The sequence below is a fragment of the Ailuropoda melanoleuca genome, chromosome 13, assembly GCF_002007445.2.
Source record: "Ailuropoda melanoleuca isolate Jingjing chromosome 13, ASM200744v2, whole genome shotgun sequence".
Taxonomy (NCBI): Eukaryota; Metazoa; Chordata; class Mammalia; order Carnivora; family Ursidae; genus Ailuropoda; species Ailuropoda melanoleuca.
In genome coordinates, this window is record NC_048230.1 from 58,721,094 (window position 1) to 58,741,434 (window position 20,341).

Genomic DNA, 20,341 nt, shown 5'->3' on the forward strand with positions numbered 1-20,341 from the left:
TCCCTAAAACTCACCAGGGAAACTTCTGCCTCAGGGCCTTTGCACCTGCTGTTCCCTCTGCTCTGCCATCAGATATCTGTTCCTCTACTTCCTTTAAATCTTCTTCTTTTTTTTTTAAAGATTTTATTTATATATTTGAGAGAGAGCAAGAGAGCGAGCATGGATGGTGGGGAGGCTCCCTGCTCAGCAGGGAGCCTGATGCAGAGCTTGATCCCAGGACCCTGAGATCATGACCTGAGCCAAAGGCAGATGCTTAACTGAGCCACCCAGGTGCCCCTGTTTAAGTCTTTATTCAACATTGAGCTTCTTCATAAGGCCTTCCTTGGCTACCTTTTCTCAAATTTAATTTCAATCCCTCTCTCCTGAAATACTTCAAATACTTCTAAGAACACCATCCACAAAGAAAACCCACCAGAAAACGTATTTTCAAATCACATTATCTGCCATTGCAAAATACTGCAAATCACATATATATCCAGAATATATAAAGAACTCTTAGAAGTCAATAAGAAAAAGACATATAAGCCAATTAAGAAGTAGGCAAAGGATCTGAACAGATATTTCTCTAAAGAGGATACTACAAATGGCCAATAAGCACACAGAAGCATTATTAGTCAACATAATTAGTCATTAAGCACCTGCGAATCAAAACCACCACGAGATCCCACTTCACACCCACTGGGAGAACTATAACCAAAAAGACACTAGCAAGTGTTGGTGAGGAGGTGGAGAAATTGAAACCCTTACACACTGTTTAGGGGATCGTAACATGGTGCATCTACTCTGGAGAACAGTCCGGCAGTTGGTCAAGATGTTAAACCTAGAGTTACCATATGACCCAGCAATTTCACTCCTGGGTATAGACCTAAGAGAACTGAAGACATATGTCCCTGCAAAAGCTCGTCCTCAGATGTTCGCAGCAGCATTATTCGTAAGAGCCCCAAACCCAGCTCTCAACTCATGAAGGGACAGATAAAATGTAGTACAGTTCCTACGAGGGACAGTCACGTGGCAATGAGAAGAGATGGAGTGTTCGTACCCACGACGGCATGGATGGATCTTGAAAACAGGACACTAAAGGAAAGCTGGGCACAAAAGACCACACAGTGTAGAATATTTTATAAGACATGTCTAGAAAAGGCAAATCTATGGACCCCAAAAGTAGATCAGTAGTGGCCAGGGACTGGGGGAAACAGGGAGTGACTGCTAAGAGGAACGGGGTTTCTTTTTGGGGTGATGACAATGTTCTAAAATTAGATGGTGGCGATGGCTGCACAACTCCGTGAGATCCTAAGAAACCACCGAACTGTACAGACTGAAATGTACAGGCAGAGCACATGGATTCTATCGCCAGAAAGCTGTTTTTAAAAAGACACACATAACTGGTCCTGGAGTTGAGTTTCCAATTGGTATTGAGCTGCCTGGAAGGCAAGGCAGAAGAGAGGAGTCAGGGCCGACCTACTATGAACCCCGGCGCGGGTAGACGGCTGATGAACCCCTCTTAGTCCTTTCCTGGCCACAGGCAAAGAAAGGCTCCTGACCACCTTGCATCTGCCTAATCCGGGCTGGAAAAAATAGAGTTCGGGGACTGCTGGGAGCAAGGTGGGAGGAGAAGAGGTTAGGGAAGAGGCAGCGACTGCTGGCTGCTCCAGCTCTCCTGGGAATGTCTAATGGATCCACAAGATGAGGGAGGTACAGCTACCAAAGGGAAGCTCTGGCACTGAGCACTGGGTAGGAAGAGATGGAAAGGAAGTGGAGAGATGACAGCCTCGAGCAGCACATGCCTCTGATTGGGAACAGGAAGAGAGCCCAGTTTCTGTTTGAAAATTCAAACACTCTGTTTTGAATCATTCCTTAATCATTTTAGCTCTGTTGGTCTTATATCCCTAAGTAAACAGCAAGTTACCCTTTGGCTGGGACCACATTTGGTATGATTTCTGCTTCCTGTACAGTGCTCAATGCAGTGGCCATAAGCAAAGAGCCACTGGGCCTTGGCATGGATGTACAGGGTGTCTTGGCCTTCATAACCCATTCTGGACCTCCGTGGTCCTCACCCTCTTTTGGAAAGAGCATTTCAATTTCCTCTGGGAAACATCCCTCCCCCATTCCGTGCATTTAGTTGGGATGGAGCTGACCCACTCCTCTGCTCTCTCCGGGCATCGGCTCTTGATCTAGGCTGGCTAATCAGAGCCACAGAGGTTGGGCCAAGGAGATTCAAGCCTGGGAGCTGGGCTGGAATTCCGGAAGTAGGCTTTCTTTTTCAGCTGGGATTGCTGACAGGGAGTTGCTATATGGAGAAAGTCGGCTGAGGGATACAGAAAGACAAAACCCTGAGAACACTGCTTTGTGCTCCTGGATCCAGCCCAACCTGAATTCCAGATACCTCTGAGTTTTTCAATTATTGTGATCCAATAATACCCTTTATAGCTTAAACACTCCATGCTTCAAATGGACTCCTGCTTGATACCAGCTATTAATAATGAGCTCCACATAGCTGTGGCTTCTGGAAAAAGCACAAAGAGAAAGAGCTGTGGGCCAAAAGTCAAGGCCATGTGTTTTAGTTCTATTATGAATACCTTGACTATATCACCTCCCTGTGCCTCAGTTACTCTGTCTGCAAAACGGGGCTCATATTCGTGTTCCTCTAGGTCCTCAATACTTCTCTGACTTCCAAGTTTATTGCTGTAGTCCAGATCTCTCTTTGGAACTTAAGTCCTACAAATATGATTGCCCTCTAGGATCTTTTTCCTCAACATTTTCCTCTTTCGTTGTTCTTCCTCTTACTCATTGGTACTTTGTGCTAGGAAACACTAGCTGTCCTCCAATATCTATTCTTCCTTTCTCTCTCCAGAATAATAGAATTCCTGAACTTCAATGGTGCATGTGACCAGACTATGTTTCCCAGACTCCCTTGCAGCTACACGTGGCCATGTGATCAAGTTTCAGCCAATGGGATGTGACTAGAAATGATATACAGAGATTCTGAGTCTGGCCCTTAGCAGAGAGGGGAAAAAAATAAAAATGAAGTAAAATAAAGAGAGGTAAATTCTCCTTTTCCTGTTCTCCCATCCCACTGAGTGGAACACACACTTGGGGGTGAGCTAGGTTTTATCTTGCCAATGAGGGCAATGTTCCGGGATAGCAGAGGACGTATGGGGCTTGGTGCCTGGTGCTGTGGAGCAGTCCTACCAGCTCGAGCTGCTCACCCGTGGACTGTTGACGTGGAAGACATAAACTGTCTCGTTTAAGCCATGGTTATTTTGGGTCTCTCTTGGGGTGCCTGGCTTTAGCAAATAAAAAAACTCCCTCATTCCTCACCTAAGGGAGAGCTGGAGGAGGGAGTGGTGAATTCTAGAATTGGAGTGAACACGGCACGGGGGACTTGGCTGCTCCAAGAGCTTCTCCTCTCAGTTTTCCCTGGGCATCCCGGGGGCTCACAGGCAGGCAAGTGAGCCTGAAATACGACTCTTATTCTCTCCTGGGTGATCTTACTCTCTCTGGGCCTCAGTTTCTCCTTCGGTACCGTGGAGACTATTTGGGCATGTTGGTCTCCTAGGTCCTTCCGACTCCAACCTTGTGTGGTTCTGAAATTCTATGACAGATGTTAGAACTCAGATGCCAGTGGGGCCAGGAGGGTCCCATAAGTGGGTTAAACAGGCCAAGTGGGGGCTGTGGTTGGGCTGCAGAGCAGACACCCCCTCCTAAGAGGCCCATCGCTACTCAGCTCCCGTTGATTGCTGCCACATGAGAAAGTAGGATTGCCAGATTTTCTAATTTTTCATGAAGAGCTGGAAATCTGGATTGTTTTGGTCTGTGCAATCTCCTGATTTTTTAACGTTGGCGACAAATTCACATTTTTTCAAACACTCTAGGGGCCAAACAAAAATGTCTGCAGGCTGAATTTGGTCGTTGGCCACCAGCTAGGCATTTTTTGTTTTGATACTATTTTCCTTCCTTCCTTCCTTCAGCAAATATTTATTTGAAGCCTTCTAAGTGGGGGGTACTGTTCTATGCACTGGGGATAAAACAATGAACAAAACAGGGCAAAAATGTGCCTGTCATCATGTAGCTTTCATTCTAGAGGGGCGTCCTGACTTATTCATGCAACAACTATTTATTGAGCAATTCTGGCCCAAGCACTGTTTGGCTGGGTAGGTAAAAAAGCGTTCACAGGCCCTGCCCTCATGGTACATACAACACAGAAGGGAGACAGGCAGTGAGTGTGTAATTATAGATGAAAAACGCAGTAATAGGCAGGGTTGCAATTTAGATAAAGGGGAGTGGTTATCAAAGTCCTGTTGAAGGAAGCCACATTTAAAACGAGAACTGAAAGTAAGATTTCATCTAGTAAAAGAAGATGCTACAACATTCCAGATGACAGCAGAGGCTTCCAGTGTGCCCCTTCTCTATATCCCTTCAGCTGTGGCCACCCCTGTACACGCAGAGGCTTTCAGTTATGAGCACTGTGCTCTACGGCTCTCTTGGGGAGGGCCAGAAATGCAGGGAGCTAATAATCTAGCAGAAGCCCTCAACCTCTGATGGAAGGGAAGATGCAGATAAACACGCCAGCACCCCCACTCGTTGGTGGGTCCACTTGGAGGTGTGTTCCTCAGAGTCTCCCAGGGCCCCCGGGAGGGACTGAGCCCCAGTGGCCGGCAGCAGTAACGCTTCATGCAACGTGTACTGGCCGCCTCCCCTTCCCCGTCTCACTTTCCCACTCTGCATCCAGTGCTTCCTGGGAGAAACCCAGCAGAGATGGGAGAGAACATGGCCAGGTTTAAGGACAGAAAGCAACTTAAGAAGAGTAGTGGGAAACGGGGCTGCGGAGTGGGGCAGGAGCCAGCTCATGAAGGGCCTTGGGATGCAGGGATTAGGGTTTGTCCGTGGGGAAGCCAGTGACCATATTCCAGCAGGGAAGTGACACGACAGGGCCTGGGTTGTAGGATGACCCCTCTGTAGGCAGCTATAAAGGGCAAGCTCGACAGCTGGAGGTGGAGGCAGCTGGGATTAGGTGGTGGGGTTGGAGAGAGGATCGGGTGGCATGGGCTCAGCAAGGCACTCTGGGCTTTGTCCCGCGTCTTGAGGATTCCCATGGTTCGGTTTCAAGAATGGTGGTGACACAGACACAAAGGCCATCCTCAAGATTATACAGCCCCACATAGTCCACGAGAGCCCAGCTGTGGCCCGCAGCTGTAGGGCTTCAGGGAGGGCTCTCTCTAAGGCTAAGAAGGGCGAAGGCATGCATTTTAGGGCGCAGGGACTTTACCAGGGTGGTTAGAAAAACCCTAAAACACCCAGACCTAGTGGGACACTCACTACTCTAGCCCCTTTGGGACGGCCCCACTTTTTGCAATGGCTGCCAAGTCCACTCCGGTGTTTTCAGCAGCTCTGGGCTCTGCCATCCTTTACCTAAGCTGTGCTCTGTCCGAGGACGCACGCCGGACTTCCCGCAGGTACTGCTAGACATATTAACTGCATTCCTACGTGGCAAGAGATTTCTGCACCACCGACACCATTTTTATATTCTTTACAACATAATGGCAGATGATAAATCTATCTTGCTAATTACACATCCAGCTTGTTATAACCCCCATAAAAAACATGAGCAGCTGGAAAAGCCATGAGGTGATGTCAAATCATATTTCTGGTCTCTAAACAGAAACAGAAATATTTTCCAGGCGCTGGTGAGTCTCACGGTTCCTACCCATGCGTGGAAGCAGCTGCCAACAGGTCGCTCACCTCGGAGGAGATGATAGCTTGCCTGTTCTCTAAAGCTCGGTCCCTCCACCCCCACCCGTCTCCCTGAAGAGATGGCATGCACATGTGGTCTGCTGGGAGGCCAACAGGACGCATGCAGACAACCGGCCCGCTTTGGGTGTTAGCAGCTGGGGTCCTTTTTGCCTTAGGAAGGTGCTTTCAGTATTTCTTCCATTCACCACCACTCAGCTGATAGCATTTGCCCAGAATTCTAACTGGACGGTTCCCTGACATCATTTGTCCATGATACGTTTGCAAAGCTGTTGCAAAGGTCCACGCAGGAGCTGACAAAATGCCTCCCCCTCGTCTCAGAAAAACGGAAGGAAAATGGAATTCATCTGCCGGAGACACTAAGATAAACAACAGGGAACTAGAAAAATACTTTACCTCGTTTTTCAGCTAAGATTACTGTTTTTGGCTGCAGTGTTTCCTTGCCCTCTTAGGAGGGAGACAGCTGAAGGTTCTGAGCTTAGAGCCCATCAAGTGGAGGCTGAACGCTTCATGTGTTGGAAGAAAGGCATGGGGGACGACAGAAGGGGAAGCTAATTAAATTTTCACATGTCGAGGGAACATTCCATAGGAGCTCTCAAACCCAGACTGACCCAGAGGGGCAGCCTTTGTTGGAGAAGCCACCTCATAAACGGCCCCCACAATTCCCAGGACAAACCAGCTGGACAGACTGTCATGTTGGGGAAAAAAAAAAAAAAGAGAAGAGACAAAATGGATTCTTACCTTCCCGTATCTGGATGCAAAAGTCCCGGTGAGTAAGGAGTGAAAAATAATTATTGTCTCATCCAAATCCCACACGAACACACGCTGCGATGAAAGAGAGGAAAAGAATGGAGGCAAATGGACTTGCTTGCATCTGACTTAATGTCTGCAGAAATTAATTCCCCGGGAGGAGAAAGAAATCTTGAAAAACATTATCTTTAAGTTATAAAACATGTGACTCACCGATGTGTCACTGGGTCCCCATCCAACCTCAGCTGTGTAAAGTGTATTCTGATGGCCCATTCTGGGCTCCTATCAACCCAGAGATGCCAGACCCAAGAAGCCTGCCCTTGCCTGCCACATAAAAGCTCAAAAATGGAGGTGCTCAGGCCAAAAACAGCAATAAAAATCATATAAGTCGTTTGAAAAACTGAAGTACTGCCCTTTTTACATTCACCGCTCTCTGTAAGCCCCGTTACTTCTCAACACTCCCGTTTTTAGCAATTTTGGTGGCTACCTCCATAACTCTAAGTAACATACTTAGGCCTTCTTTACTTACCAGTTTGCCAACTTTAGACAATAGCTCTGGACTGAGTAATGCAGAAGATGAGGATTTAGCTCACGGTAATCTCCCTCATTTCTCCAGGACTTTACATTTTTCACATATGTGAGTCCCTCTAGTCCCAAGACTACCCATTTTGGACACTCTCCCTGGCTGAAACAGTCAATCCCCCACGGAAGATTTTGGCTGTTGGTGTCCCACCCCTCCCCCCACCTCCTCCCTGCTCCGATTTGAGCAGCGCTAGCCTTCCTTGCTCACTGCCAATGGGGATCGACTGTTTCATGCATTCGGTTTCAGGGCTGTACTTCAATCTTCTGTGCTCTGGCTAGATGCTGGTTTTCAAAGTTGGTAACCAGTAAAGAGTGCTCACATCTTGTGATTACTGTTCACTGTAGAGCCAAGGAACCTGCCGGGATTTCCCTTCCTTCTCTGTGTGTCCAGCGTCCTAACCCCAAAGCCGCTTTCAGGAGACCGCTCCTCCCATTAAGAGCGTGTCCTTTCTTGTGTTCCTTCTCAAAATCATACCATATCCCAGTTTGTTCGCATAGGAGCCATGCCTGTCTGGAATAACTTTCTGTTTTTACAGGAGTTTATTAATTGCTTTAATTCTTTTTTTATTTCCAATGATGTGACTGCATTAGAATCTCAAATTCGGCTACACCCTCCGTATCGAAGATGTTCTTCCTCAGTGACAGAATGTTCCAGTGTGGACTGGATCATCTTCAGGCTTCTGCAGAGCTAGTATCCTGAGATGTCCTTTTACTGCATTTCCAGACGAGATCCACTGTTTCCTGGATCCCAAGTCTCTCTCGGTTTTCTTTTTTTTAAAGATTTTATTTATCTATTTGAGAGAGAGCGAGTGAGCACAGGCATGGGGGGGAGGAGCAGAAGAGGAGGGAGAGGGACAAGCAAACTCTGTGCTGAGTGTAGAGCCCAATGTGGGGCTCGATCCCAGGCACCTGAGATCATGACCTGTGCTGAAATCAAGAGTTGGATGCCAACTGAGCCACCCAGGTGCCCCTCTCTTGGTTTTCTTCCTTGTTTTGCTTGAGTACATCCTTAAGCTGCTTCTTCTGAAAGGGTGCTAGTAAGCAGAATTCCGACATATCTGATCTATCTTGATTTTGCTCTATGGTTCCTCTGGGAACAGAATTCCAAATGGAAAATAATGTCCTCTAGATGTTGGAGAGCATTCCTCGATTAGCTTGATGTCCAGTGTGACTAGTGAGAAGTGTGATGTTTCACTGACCTTCAGTCCTATGTAGGTTTGGGTTTTTTTCTCTCTCGGATACTTTAGGATCGTTATATTTGCAATCCTCAAGTTCCGCGAGGATATACTTAGGTGCGGTCTTTTTGAATTCATACTGTTCAGCACCTACCATATTCAATCTTATTTCTTTAAATGATTTCCTCTCACCTTTTCCACTGTTCTCTCTTGCTGGAATTCCCCATAGTCAAATTAGACCCTTTTTTGATGGATAAGGCTTATACTTAAAAAAATATGTTTTCTATAATTTTGTCTTTTTGATCTGTGTTCTGGGAGGTTTCTTAAACATTTCCTCCCAACCCTTCTATTAAACTTCTGATTCTGTCATTTAAAAAATTTCCAGTGACTCTTATTTTGTCTCTGAGTATTTCCTTCCCAAGAGCCTCCATTTCTTGTTCTATGGATGCAAGAGCTCCTTTGGATCCTTATAAGAAAACCAATCAGAATTTTCCTACATTCCTGTTTCTTTTCTTTTCTTTTTTTAAAAAATATTTTATTTATTTATTTGGCAGAGAGAGAGACAGCCAGCGAGAGAGGGAACACAGGCAGGGGGAGTGGGAGAGGAAGAAGCAGGCTCCCAGCAGAGAAGCCTGATGTGGGGCTTGATCCCAGGACTCCGGGATCACGCCCTGAGCCGAAGGCAGACGCTCAACGACTGAGCTACCCAGGTGCCCCTACATCCCTGTTTCTTAAATTACCTGTCACTAGTCCTATTACCTTATCCTGGCCTTATTTTTCACATTGTTGCTTTTCCTCGTTTTCTTGGTGATCACTGTTCTTAAAAGCAAAGGGCTTGATTGTGTGTGTAGCCCGTGTTGGGGGCGGGAGCCAAAGACCCCCTACTCAGTCTGCCATCTTGAATGGGCTACCCTGGAAAACTCTCTGGAGGTGAATGACTGTGCTTACACACAGGCCTTTGCCATGCTTTTAACAGTGAAGGGAAGGGTAGTCTGTAGGAGGAAAAGGTCGGTTAGTGCAGGGATTTTCAAAACAATCAGCAGATCTGAGAGTTATTTTGTGTTTTTGGGTCTAGTTATAGTTATGGGTGTGTATGTGTTGGGTCATGGTATTAAGTGTAGTTCTATATTATGGGTCATGGTAAAAAAAAAAAAAGTTTGACAAGTACTGTTTTTAAGGAGGGCTCCTGGGTTTCAATACGCTAAGTCCTAGTTTATCTGAACTAACTCAGCAGGATCAGTGAAACTGAGAAATTTTGGTAAGGGAATTTAAAAAAATCAGCAAATATTTTCAAATTGAATGCAGACTCCATTCATTGATCTACTATATTCCCTCCCCTGCCCTGGATCTGTTGTGGGTAGGTGCCTGGTGGCTATTCTGCAGGTGACCCCACTCCTTAGCCCACTGTGGTTTGGGCCAGGGAAAGCCCCTAATCCCAACTGGGTCAGAGATCTTTCCTTGGAAACCTGAAATTGGAACCTAGAAAGACATTCCTCTTCTTTGAGTGGCTGTTGGTGGCCACGTGATCTGAGGGACAGGGAGGGCCAGTCTCCAGGGAAGAGAGGGACGAAAGATGGGAAGACGACCCCACACTCTTCCAGGACCTGGTTTCAGTCAGAAGCCGAGGGAGGCCGGAGGAGCGTGGAGCCCAGGAGCCAGTGAGCGCGTGTACTGAAATGATACCACGGTTGGTGGGGGATTCTAGCACCTGTGCTGTGGCCTGTGGGGAGAGAAGGTGTAAACGTACTTCCTTGCCCCGTCTACCTCCTGCTTCCAGGACCTTGCTGACACTCCGCTGTCCCCTGCCCTGCGGTTCTGAGAGAATCTCGGGATCCCTAAAATAACTCCTGCTTTTACACTTAAGCTAGCTCAAGTTGGTTTCTGGCACCTGCAGTCGAGGGATTTTAACTAATCTACACTCAGAACTTCTCTCCTTTCCACTTCTCAACATAACTTCTCCTCGCGGGCTTCTGTCATTTTAGCAACAGTGCCAAAGACTTAGGAGGTGTGACTGGGGCAGACCCTCCACGCAGATATTAAGCACGGAAGTGAAACACGGCTCGCACCTTTTCAACTGTTCTTGCCCAGTGGTTCTTTCCTCTGGAATCGAGAAGCAGATGTTTCCAGAATGATATCGTCCCGTAATCCCCGACTTCCATGTCACCCCCATCTGCCTTCTCAGTTTAGCAGAAAATGTCTCTCCACCCCACCCCTCCCTAGAGCAGAAGCCACGTTAAATGACTGAATAATGAAAGAAAAAAAAGACATGAATGTATGCACTGCTCTCTGTGATTTCCTTAGACCTGCCACTTGAAGCTGCAGGAATCCTCAGGAATAGGGGAGGCAGAAAAAACAAAGACAACCTGAGGCAAACAAATTTTCTCCTAGCCTTTTACAAAGGCCTAAACCTGCTGAGGGCATGGCGCAGTCTCCTTGGTGTTAGAGGGAGAGGGGTTGGAAAGTTACAGGAAAAGGGAGGACAAATCCCTTGGACTGAGAGCAGTCCCGTGAGCAATGGGGATGGGGCCCTGTGGCCGTCCCCGGGGGGGCAAGCTCTCAGTGGGGGTGGCTGCTGGTCTACCTCAGGAGGCTGACCAAGGGTAGGAGACGAGCGTGGTATTCAGAATATTTAACACCCTCTGGGACAGCTGGGACAGACACCGGCCATAAACAAGCACTAACAACCCTACCAGCGAATCCTGGCTAACTAGTCCAGCTCTACTAGTGAATGCTGGCTAACTCGCAAAAGCCCTGGGGTGGGCATTTGTTGTTGGGCACCCAGAATCTGTCCCTGCCTGGTAAGAGCACTCTTGGGTTTCTTTTCCCATTCGGTGCTGTCTTGGTTCAATCAAGGGCAAGCCTGAGCCAGGCCAGTGGGGTGCTGTCTGCTTGGAATCAGACACTGAGTCAAGTGGCACTAGAATCTCCCATGGTTTACTCTCTAGGAGGGCAGGATCCTCAAGGTTCCCGAGAGTCCTCAGCACAGCCTTTGTTTGTTACCTTTCTTTTCTTTTCTTTTTTTTTTTTTTTTTTAAAGTTTTTTTTTAGTTATTTGACAGAGAGAGAGAGAGAGAGAACAAGCACAAGCAGGGGGAGGGTCAGAGGCAGAGGGAGAAGCAGGCTCCCCCCTAGCAGGGGCCCCAATGAGGGCCTCGATCCCAGGACTTGGGATCATGACTGAGCCGAAGGCAGACGCCCAACCAACTGAGCCACCCAGGTGCCCGTTACTGTTCTTTCTAACCTTGGTTTTATGACTTTCTCTCCATGTTGCTCCCTCTCCGTAAATTCCCTTTTGCTTAAAACCAGAACTGGTTTCTCTTGCTTGCAGCTGAAGGATTGTATCTCATACTCCAAGGTTCCCATTTTCGACAAGGATTGCTATGCCCAGTGTATGGCACGGAAACCCAGAAGTCCTGAGACTGCATGGACTCTCATCGACCGTGGTGGGTACTGACAACCAGGACGGATGCAGCCACCACCTCAAATCCTGGACATGAGGGGCTCTTATTCTGTCTTCTGAGACCTCTTGAGCTCTGAGAATTTCATACAGTTCTGGGGCAAGGGGCCCCAATAATGAGGCGGAGTTTCTTAACCACCCTGATGGGATGGGGACTCAGAGTCAAAATTACTTTGACTTTAAGGAAATGGTGAATATATTTCTTAGCACATCTGAGTTTGTGGGCTGAGCTTTGCAGTTGCTGCATACATTCGTTGTACAGGATTATGAACAGAGATGGGATGATGATGCATTTGGATCTCCCGGCACAGACCCAGACTTTGACGATACTGCCTGTGTCCCCGTAGCACACTCAAGCCAACAGATCTGCCCTCCTGTATTTCTGCCTTCGGCAAAGAAGTACAAACCAATGAACATGTCCATTTTTCTCCCTAGATATCGAATGGTTGCTTCCATCTGTTTTTTGGGGCATCCGTTTTGCCTCTGCCCCCACTAGTACCCTTCCCCCTTCTCTCATGCATGCTGTTCTTTTTTGTTTGTGTGGGAAAATGTCAGTGCTTGACGAATAGTCCTACACTTGCTTTATTACAAAAGACAGGCACATCCCACTGGGTGTTATACATAACTAGTGAATCACACATCACTACATCAAAAACTAATGATGTCCTATATGGCGGCTAACCGAACATGATAAAAAAAAAAAAAAAAGATTGGCACATCCCTCAGACTAGCCCTTCTCAGCCTGGGCTGCACTCCGGAAATCATCTGGGGAGCTTTGAAATGCTGATGCCTTTGTCCCTCTCTCAGGGAATTGGATTTCATTGATCTGAGGTGCAGCTTAAGAATGAAGGCTCTCAATGCTCCCCCAGGAGATTCTAAGGCATAGCCCAGGTTGCGAGCTAGTGTCTAAGAAACTCAGCATCATAGAAACGATGCAAGCGCATCTGAGCCAGCCTCCTGTCTCCAGACATAAATATCCAAGCCCTGATAGGACCTCGAGGGTGACTTTTAGAACTCCCTTGCAATGTGTGTTTCATTAGTCTGGGATGGGGCCTGGGCACCTGCAGTTTAAAAAGCATCCCAGTGATATGCAAATGTAGCCAGGGTTAAGAACCTTCTAACCCAGCTGGGAGGGTCCACTGCCCACTGGTGTCTTTACCAGGGCCTCTCAAAGTGTGGTCCTTAGCCCTGCAACAACTGCACATTCTGGAAACTTGCTGGAAATGCAAATTCTCAGTCCCCTTCCCTCTCCCCGCCCCCGAATCTAACAAACTGGAAACCAGCAGTCTGGGTTTTCATGGGCCCCCGGGTGATTTTGCTGCTGCCTACATTTGAGAACCTGTGTTTTATGTTCTTTACTTTCTCCAGGGTCACTTTTCCTAGCCTGGTCTGTCAACAGGGCTTCCTTACGGCCAACACAATTCTCCACCTTCCCATCAAGTGTTCTTTCCTCCATTACTTAGAGCTTCGTGGACACAAAGGGTCATTCTCCCCTGTGTGCATGGACAGAACTCTGTCCCTTATGCTCCTGTTCCAGTCACAGGTAGAGATTACATTCACCAAGTCAAACAGGCAGTCTGGAGTTACCTCGATCTCATTGTCCCCTGTTGGGGAGGGGTCACTGCTCCGCTTCGAGCGGCCTCGGAGCTTCCCGTCAGAGGCTCGGTGCGGCCTGTCCGTGTCTCCCTCTTTCGCCGGCGTGGAGGGTCCATTGTGTGTGTTATATTCCCCTGGTGCAGGAAAGGGGGGTGGACATATCAGAAGTTTTGCTGAGTGACTCCTCCCAGGAAATATCACTCCACCAGAACCAGCTCCATAGTGTTAGGTCCCAAAGGCAGTGCAGAAGGCAAAGATCTCATGGGATCAAAACTGCTCTTAACGGTCCCCCCTCGGCTGCCTATTCATAATCATTCACTCCCGGAGCAAAGATTCACGAGCAGGCATAGTTCCAGGCACTGCTTCTCATAGTACTTAACTTCTAGTCGGAGGGGAGGAGAGGGGTGTCAGACAAACAAGTGAGTATCTAACATGCTAGGTGAGGATGCGTGTTACAGAGAATTGTTTTTTTAAGATTTTATGTATTTATTTGTCAGAGAGAACGAGAGAGAGAGAGAGAGAGAGAGTGCACAAGCAGGGCGAGTGGCAGGCAGGGGGAGAAGCAGGTTCCCCACTGAGCAAGGATCCCGATGCAGGACTCAATCCCAGGACCGTGGGATCATGACCTGAGCTGAAGGCAGATGCTTAACTGACTGAACCACCCAGGCGTCCTGCATGTTACAGAGAATTAACAGCCAGGATGGGGACCGGGAGTGCTGGGAGGTTACTAATTGCTACAGGGCTAGTCAGGGAGGGCCTCACGGATAAGGGGATACCTGAGTGGAACTCTAGGGAAGTGAGGGTGGGCTGCTGGGGGAGTTGTAGGGACAGTGAGCAAAGCTTTGTGTTTGCAACTCTCTGTATCCCAAAGCCTGAGAATCCCCAGATTCTCAGAAGGAAGAAAATCAGTATTTAAAAGGAGCAGGGCAGCAAACTTTTCTATCTTTAAGAGACGCACATCTTGGGGCAAAAGGGACGTGTGCAGGGAGAATTCTCTGTGTTGCTCTCCCTATGTGGCTTGCTTCATTCTCTATTAAAAGTACAGGGCTGGCACTGAGGACATGTCAGTAAATGATCTGAACTGAGCTCTGGCTTGACCTGTGTGTGCAGGGTCAGTGAGAAGGTTGCAGAGCAGAAGGCAGCCACCTGCGGCTTCCACTGAGCTGGTGCTTCTAGGAGGCACAGAGAGGCTGCCATATGCATGCCCTCAGGCAACCGTCTGATGACCCCCCCCCCCAATGAGTGAGCAGCATCCTCCTAGGACCCAGGTCCCAAAGCCAGAATCCGCACTGTGTTGTTTTTTAAGCACAGAAGTTTGAAATACATGACTTTTTATCAGAGTTTATTGTCTTTATTGAACTCATGAAGTAGGATGACGTGTCTGTGTTACCCTGGACACTAAGTCTGGGCCAGCCCCCATCGTTAGAGTGACAGAAGCATACACAGGCAGGGAACCGTGGAGGGCACCCCATCCCACTCTCTCATTTTACGGCTGCTGGGTTTAGTTCCCAAATGTATCCTGAGGACTTCATCTCTCCTTCCATAATCGCCAGTTCTTGGATCATTAGGAGGAAAATGCTTTTGTCTAAAACTACTTGGCAATGGACTGATTTTTTTCCCGCTACCCTGGAAAGATGATTTCCCTCCAAAACTCAAGGGACTTAACTTGGTTTATATAATATTTCTAAAACTTCTTAGCAGACTAAGGACATAATAAGCAAAGGTTTGGTTTTGAGTTGTCAGGACTGTGGGGCCATCTCCCAACTCCCCAACTTTTCAGGACACATTGAAAAAGGAATACATCAGGCATCTAAGAAATGTTTAAATAAGGTGTGGGGGAAGCCAATATATTAAGAGTCTCCCGGGGCACCCGGGTGGCTCAGTTGGTGAAGCGTCTGCCTTTGGCTCAGGTCCTGATCCCGGGGTCCTGGGATTGAGCCCCCCATTGGGCTCCCTGCTCCGTGGGGAGCCTTCTTCTCCGTCTCCCTCTGCCCTTCCCTCTGCCCCCACCCCACTCATGCTGTATCTCTCTCTCACTCTGCTCTCTCTCAAAAAAAAAAAAAAAAAAAAAAAAGACTCCCCTCCCCGCCCCCGAAAAAGCAGGCCTTTTCCCAACCTTTTACATTCTTGAGAATGAAGTGTCAAGATTCAAAGTTCACAGTCAGAGGTACAGAGGCTAAAGCAATTTGCATAAACCTTCTTTGGGGTCATTTTACTCTTTTTCTTTCTCCCTCCTTGCACTTTTACATCACCTCCAGGGTTTCCTTGTAATCCCTTTGTGATCTCTTCCTCCCACCCCACTCCCCACGTGACCACCGATACACTTTCTCTCCCTAGAAATTAGTTTGCTTTTTCTAGAGTTTTAAATAAATGGAATCACACAGTATATATTCTTTCTTCGTCTGGCTTCTTTCAGCCAGAATGATAGTTTTGCGAGTCAGTCCATGTTGCCACGCGTAGGGATAGTTCCTTCCTTCGTGTTGCTGAGGACTGTTCTACCGTCCCCATACACCACGCTCCACCTGCTCGCCTGTGGGTGGACATTTGGGTTGATTCTAGTTTTGCTACAAACATTCACACATCAATCTTGGTATTCATGTAAACTTTCTTTTTACCAGTGTGATTCCAAGATCATGTGGTGAGTCTATGTTTGACTTTTTAAGAAACTGCTAAATTGTTTTCCAAAGTGATTGTACCATTTCACACTACCACCGGCGGGGTAAGAGAGTTCTAGTTTGCTCCACATCCTTGCCAACCTTTAGTATGGTCAGTCTTCATGATAACAGCCATTCTAAGGGGTACACATTGTGGATTTAATTTGTACTTCTCTAATGACTAATGATCAGCATCTGAATTAGGTGTTTTGTTTTGTTTTGTTTTTTGCCATCCCTGTGTCTTCTTTGGTAAAATGTCTGCTCAAATACTTTGCCCATTTCATTACTGAGTTGTTTTCTTAGTCTTGGGTTTTGAGAATTCCTTACATATTACATGTATGTGATGGTTAATCTTGTGTGTCAAGTTGATGGGCTGGTAAAACATTATTTCTGGGTATGTCTACTAGGGTGTCTCCATAAGAGATTAGCATTTGAATCAGTAGACTGATGTGGGGAGGTGCATTACCCATTCGGCTGAGGGCCCAAATAGAACAAAAAGCAGAGGAAGGGCAAATTATCTTTCTTCTTCTTCTTCTTTTTAAAGATTTATTTGACACAGAGAGAGAGACATCGAGAGAGGGCACACAAGCAGGGGGAGTGGGAGAGGGAGAAGCAGGCTTCCTGCTGAGCAGGAAGCCTGATGTGGGGCTCCATCCCAGGACCCTGGGATCATGACCTGAGCCGAAGCAGATGCTTAAGGACTAAGCCACCCAGGTGCCCCCAAATTATCTTTCCTCTTGAGCTGAGATGTCCATCTTTTCCTGCCTCAGACGTTGGAGCTCCTGACACACAGGCCTTCTGACTCAGATTGAATTGCTCTACTGGCTTTGCTGGTTTTCTGGCTTGTAGAAGGCAGATCATGGGACCTGCTGATCTGAACCATTTCTTATAATAAATCTCTTATCTCTCTCTCTCTATCCTATGTAGAAAATTAGATAGAATTTATTTAAAAGCTATTTTCTTTGGAGAACTTGAATACAACATACTTTATCAGATACATGCTTTGCAATTAATTTTTCCCAGACTCTTTTCATTCTAACAGTGTCTTTCAAAGAGCAAATATTTTAAATTTTCATGAAGCCAATTTATATAATTTATTTTCTTTTTGGATCATATTTTTGGTGTCATATATGAGAACTCTTTGCTTAGCCCAAAGTCACAAAGATTTTCTCCTGTTTTCCTTAGAAGTTTTGTGGTTTTATTTTTAGGTCTATGATCTATTTTATGTTAACTCTTTTATGTCATGTGAGGTATGGACTGAAGTACAGTTTTTATGAATACAGACATCCAGTTGTTCCAGAATCTTTTGTTGAAAAGACTATCCTTTCTCCATTGAATTGTCTTGAAACTTTATCAAAAATTACTTGTCCATATACACATGCATTTATTTCTGCATTCTCTATTCTGGTACATTGATATACTTGTCTATCTTTATGCCAACACCATATTGTCATGATTACTGTGCCTCTGTAGTAAGTCTTAAAATCAAGTAGTGTTGGCCTTCCAACTTTGTTTTTCTGTGTCAGAGCTATTGAGGCTATCCCAGGTCCTTTGTTCAGAATGAAGTTCAGAATCAGCTTGCCAATCTCTATATAAAACTGTGCGATATTGACAGAGATTGTGTTAAATATATTGATCAATTTGTGGAGAACTGACACCTTAATAATATTAAGTCTTCTGAGCTGTGAGCTCTCTCCGTTTACTAAAGTCTTCACTTCTTTCAGTAGTGCTTTATAGTTTTAAGTGTACAACTCTTGCACATCTTTTGGCAGATTTATTCAGTAGCACTGAATATGAAATGAAATGAAGTGAAATAGCATTGAAATGAAAGTATTCAATATTTTTTGATAGTACTGTAAATGACATTTAAAACAATCTTATTTCTGGGCGCCTGGGTGGCATAGTCAGTTAAGTGCCCAACTCTTGGTTTTGGCTCAGGTCGTGATCTTAGGGTCTTGAGATCAAGTCCACATCCAGGTCCATGCTTAGCACAGAGTCTGCTTAAGTTTCTCTATCTCTCTGCCCCTCCCCCTTGTACTCTCTCTCTGAAATAAATAAATAAATCTTTTAAAAAAAATATCCTATTTCCTATTGCTTGTTATTATATAGAAATACAGTTGATTTTCATATATTCACCTAGTACTCTGCAACACTGCTAAATTGTTTTTAGTTTTAGTTTTTAAATAAATTCTAATTTTCTACATAGGTGATCATATCATTTAACTTCTTTTCCCTTTATGAAGTTTTGCTTCTTTTCCAATATGGAGGCTTTAATTTACTTGTCTTATTGCACTGGCTAGAATCTCCAGTACAATGGAGAACAGAATTGGTAAGAGTAGACATCTTTATCTTGCTTCTGAACTTGGGGAGTTGTTGTAGGTTTTTTGCAGCTATCCTATTTTAGTCAACTTGGGTTGCTATGACAAAAATATCACAGAGTGATGGGTATTAAGGAGGGCACATATTGCATGGTGCACTAGGTGTTATATGCAAATAATGAATCATAGAACATTACATCAAAAACTAAGGATATACTGTATGGTGACTAACATAACATAATAAATTATTATTAAAAAAAAGACATATGAACTCCCCCAAAATATCACAGACTGGGTGGCTTAAATAGCAAAGATTTATTTCCCACATTTCTGGAGGCTGGAAGTCTGAGATCAAGGCACTGGCCCATTTTGCTCCTAGTCAGAATCTTCTTCCTGGTTTTCAGATGGACACCTTCTTGCTATATCCACACATGGTAGAGAGAGAGATATATTATTTCTCTGTGTCTCTTCTTATAATGGCACTAACCCCATTCATGAGGGCTTCACCCTCATTACCTAATAACCTCCCAAAGACTCCACCTCCAAATACCATCACTTTGGGTAACAGGGCTTTAACATATAAATTTGGAGGGGAATCCAAGCATTCAGTCCATAGCATGTCTTTTTCTAATAAAGAGTTCCCTTCTATTCCTAATTTGGAATTTTTATCAGGAACAGATGACAAATTTTGTCAAATGCTTTCTCTGCATTTATTAAGGTGACCTCTTTTTTCTTTCCAGTTAATTACTTATGGGCAAATTATATTGATTTTCAAAATTTAAATCAACTTTGCACTCTTGGGACAAATCCCACTTGGTCATAATATATTATTCTTCTTTCATATATTGCTGGACTTGATTTGCTAACATTTTGTTTAGAAATTTTTAATCTACATTTATGGGGGATATTGGTCTATAGTTTCCTTTCCCTTACTTTTTTTTTTTTTAAAGATTTTATTTATTTGGGAGAGAGAGAGAGCACGAGATGGGGGAGAGTCAGAGGGAGAAGAAGACTCCCCGCTGTGCAGGAAGCCTTATGTGGGGCTCTATCCCGGGACTCCAGGATCATGATCTGGGCTGAAGGCAGATGCCTAAATGACTGAGCCACCCAGGTGCCCCTAGTTTCCTTTTCTTATAATGTCTTTATCTAGTTTTGGCATTGGGGTCATGCTGGCCTCATAGAATGAATTCGGAAGTATTATTTCCTCTTCAATTTTCTTAAAATTTTTTGTAGAATTGATAGTTCTTACTTAAGTGTTTGGTACTCTTAATCAGTGAGGCCATCAGGGCCTGGTGCTTTCTTTGCGGGAAGATTTCTAACAGAAAATTCAATTTATTTAATAGATGTAGGCCTGTTAAAGATATAGATCTATTTAGGTCATCTATTTCTTCTTGAGGGAGTTTGGGAAGTTTTTGTCCTATAAAGAATTTGTCCATTTCATCTAAGTTGTTGAATTTATTGGCATGATGTTGTTCATAAAATTGCATTAATGTCCTTTTAATATCTGTCGGGTCTGTAGTGATGTCACCACTCTCATTTTATTGGTAATTTATGTCTTCTCTCTTTTTTATGTACCAGCCTATCTAGAGTTTTATAAATTTTCTTTATCTTCTCAAAGAATCAGCTTTTGTTTTCACTGATTTTCTCTCTTGTTTCTCTGTTTTCAGATTTCACTGATTTCCATTCTTGTCTTTATTGTTCCCTTTCTTCTTCTTACTTTGAGTGTAATTTGCTTTTCTTTTTCTAATTTCTTAAGGTGGAAGATGAGGTGTTTGGCTTGAAATTTTTCTTCTTTTCTAACATAGGCATTTGTGCTAGAAGTTTTCCCTTTATGTACTGCTTTAGTGACATTCTACACATTTTGACACACTGTGTTTTCATTTTCATTAAGTTCAAAATACTTTTAAATTTTCTTTTGGCTTTTCTCTTTGACCCATGGTGTATTAGTCAGGGTTCTCCCAAGAAACAGAACTGATAGGATGCATGTAAATATAGATATAAGAGGAGATTTACTATAGGAATTGGTTCATGCAGTTATAGAGGTCAGGAGTCCCGCAATCT

General features: G+C 45.2%; 1 protein-coding gene across 1 annotated transcript in view; it reads right to left on the minus strand.

Moving 5' to 3' along the window:
- The window catches only part of EYA2 (EYA transcriptional coactivator and phosphatase 2), a 211,271-nt gene that overhangs the window by 94,332 nt on the left and 96,598 nt on the right, over window positions 1–20,341 (minus strand). The window contains exons 8-9 of the mRNA XM_034641397.1: window positions 13,300–13,442; window positions 6,490–6,573 (exon numbers count right to left, since the gene is read on the minus strand). Coding sequence (XP_034497288.1) covers window positions 6,490–6,573; window positions 13,300–13,442 — 227 coding nt within the window. The remainder of the gene's footprint in view (window positions 1–6,489; window positions 6,574–13,299; window positions 13,443–20,341) is intronic.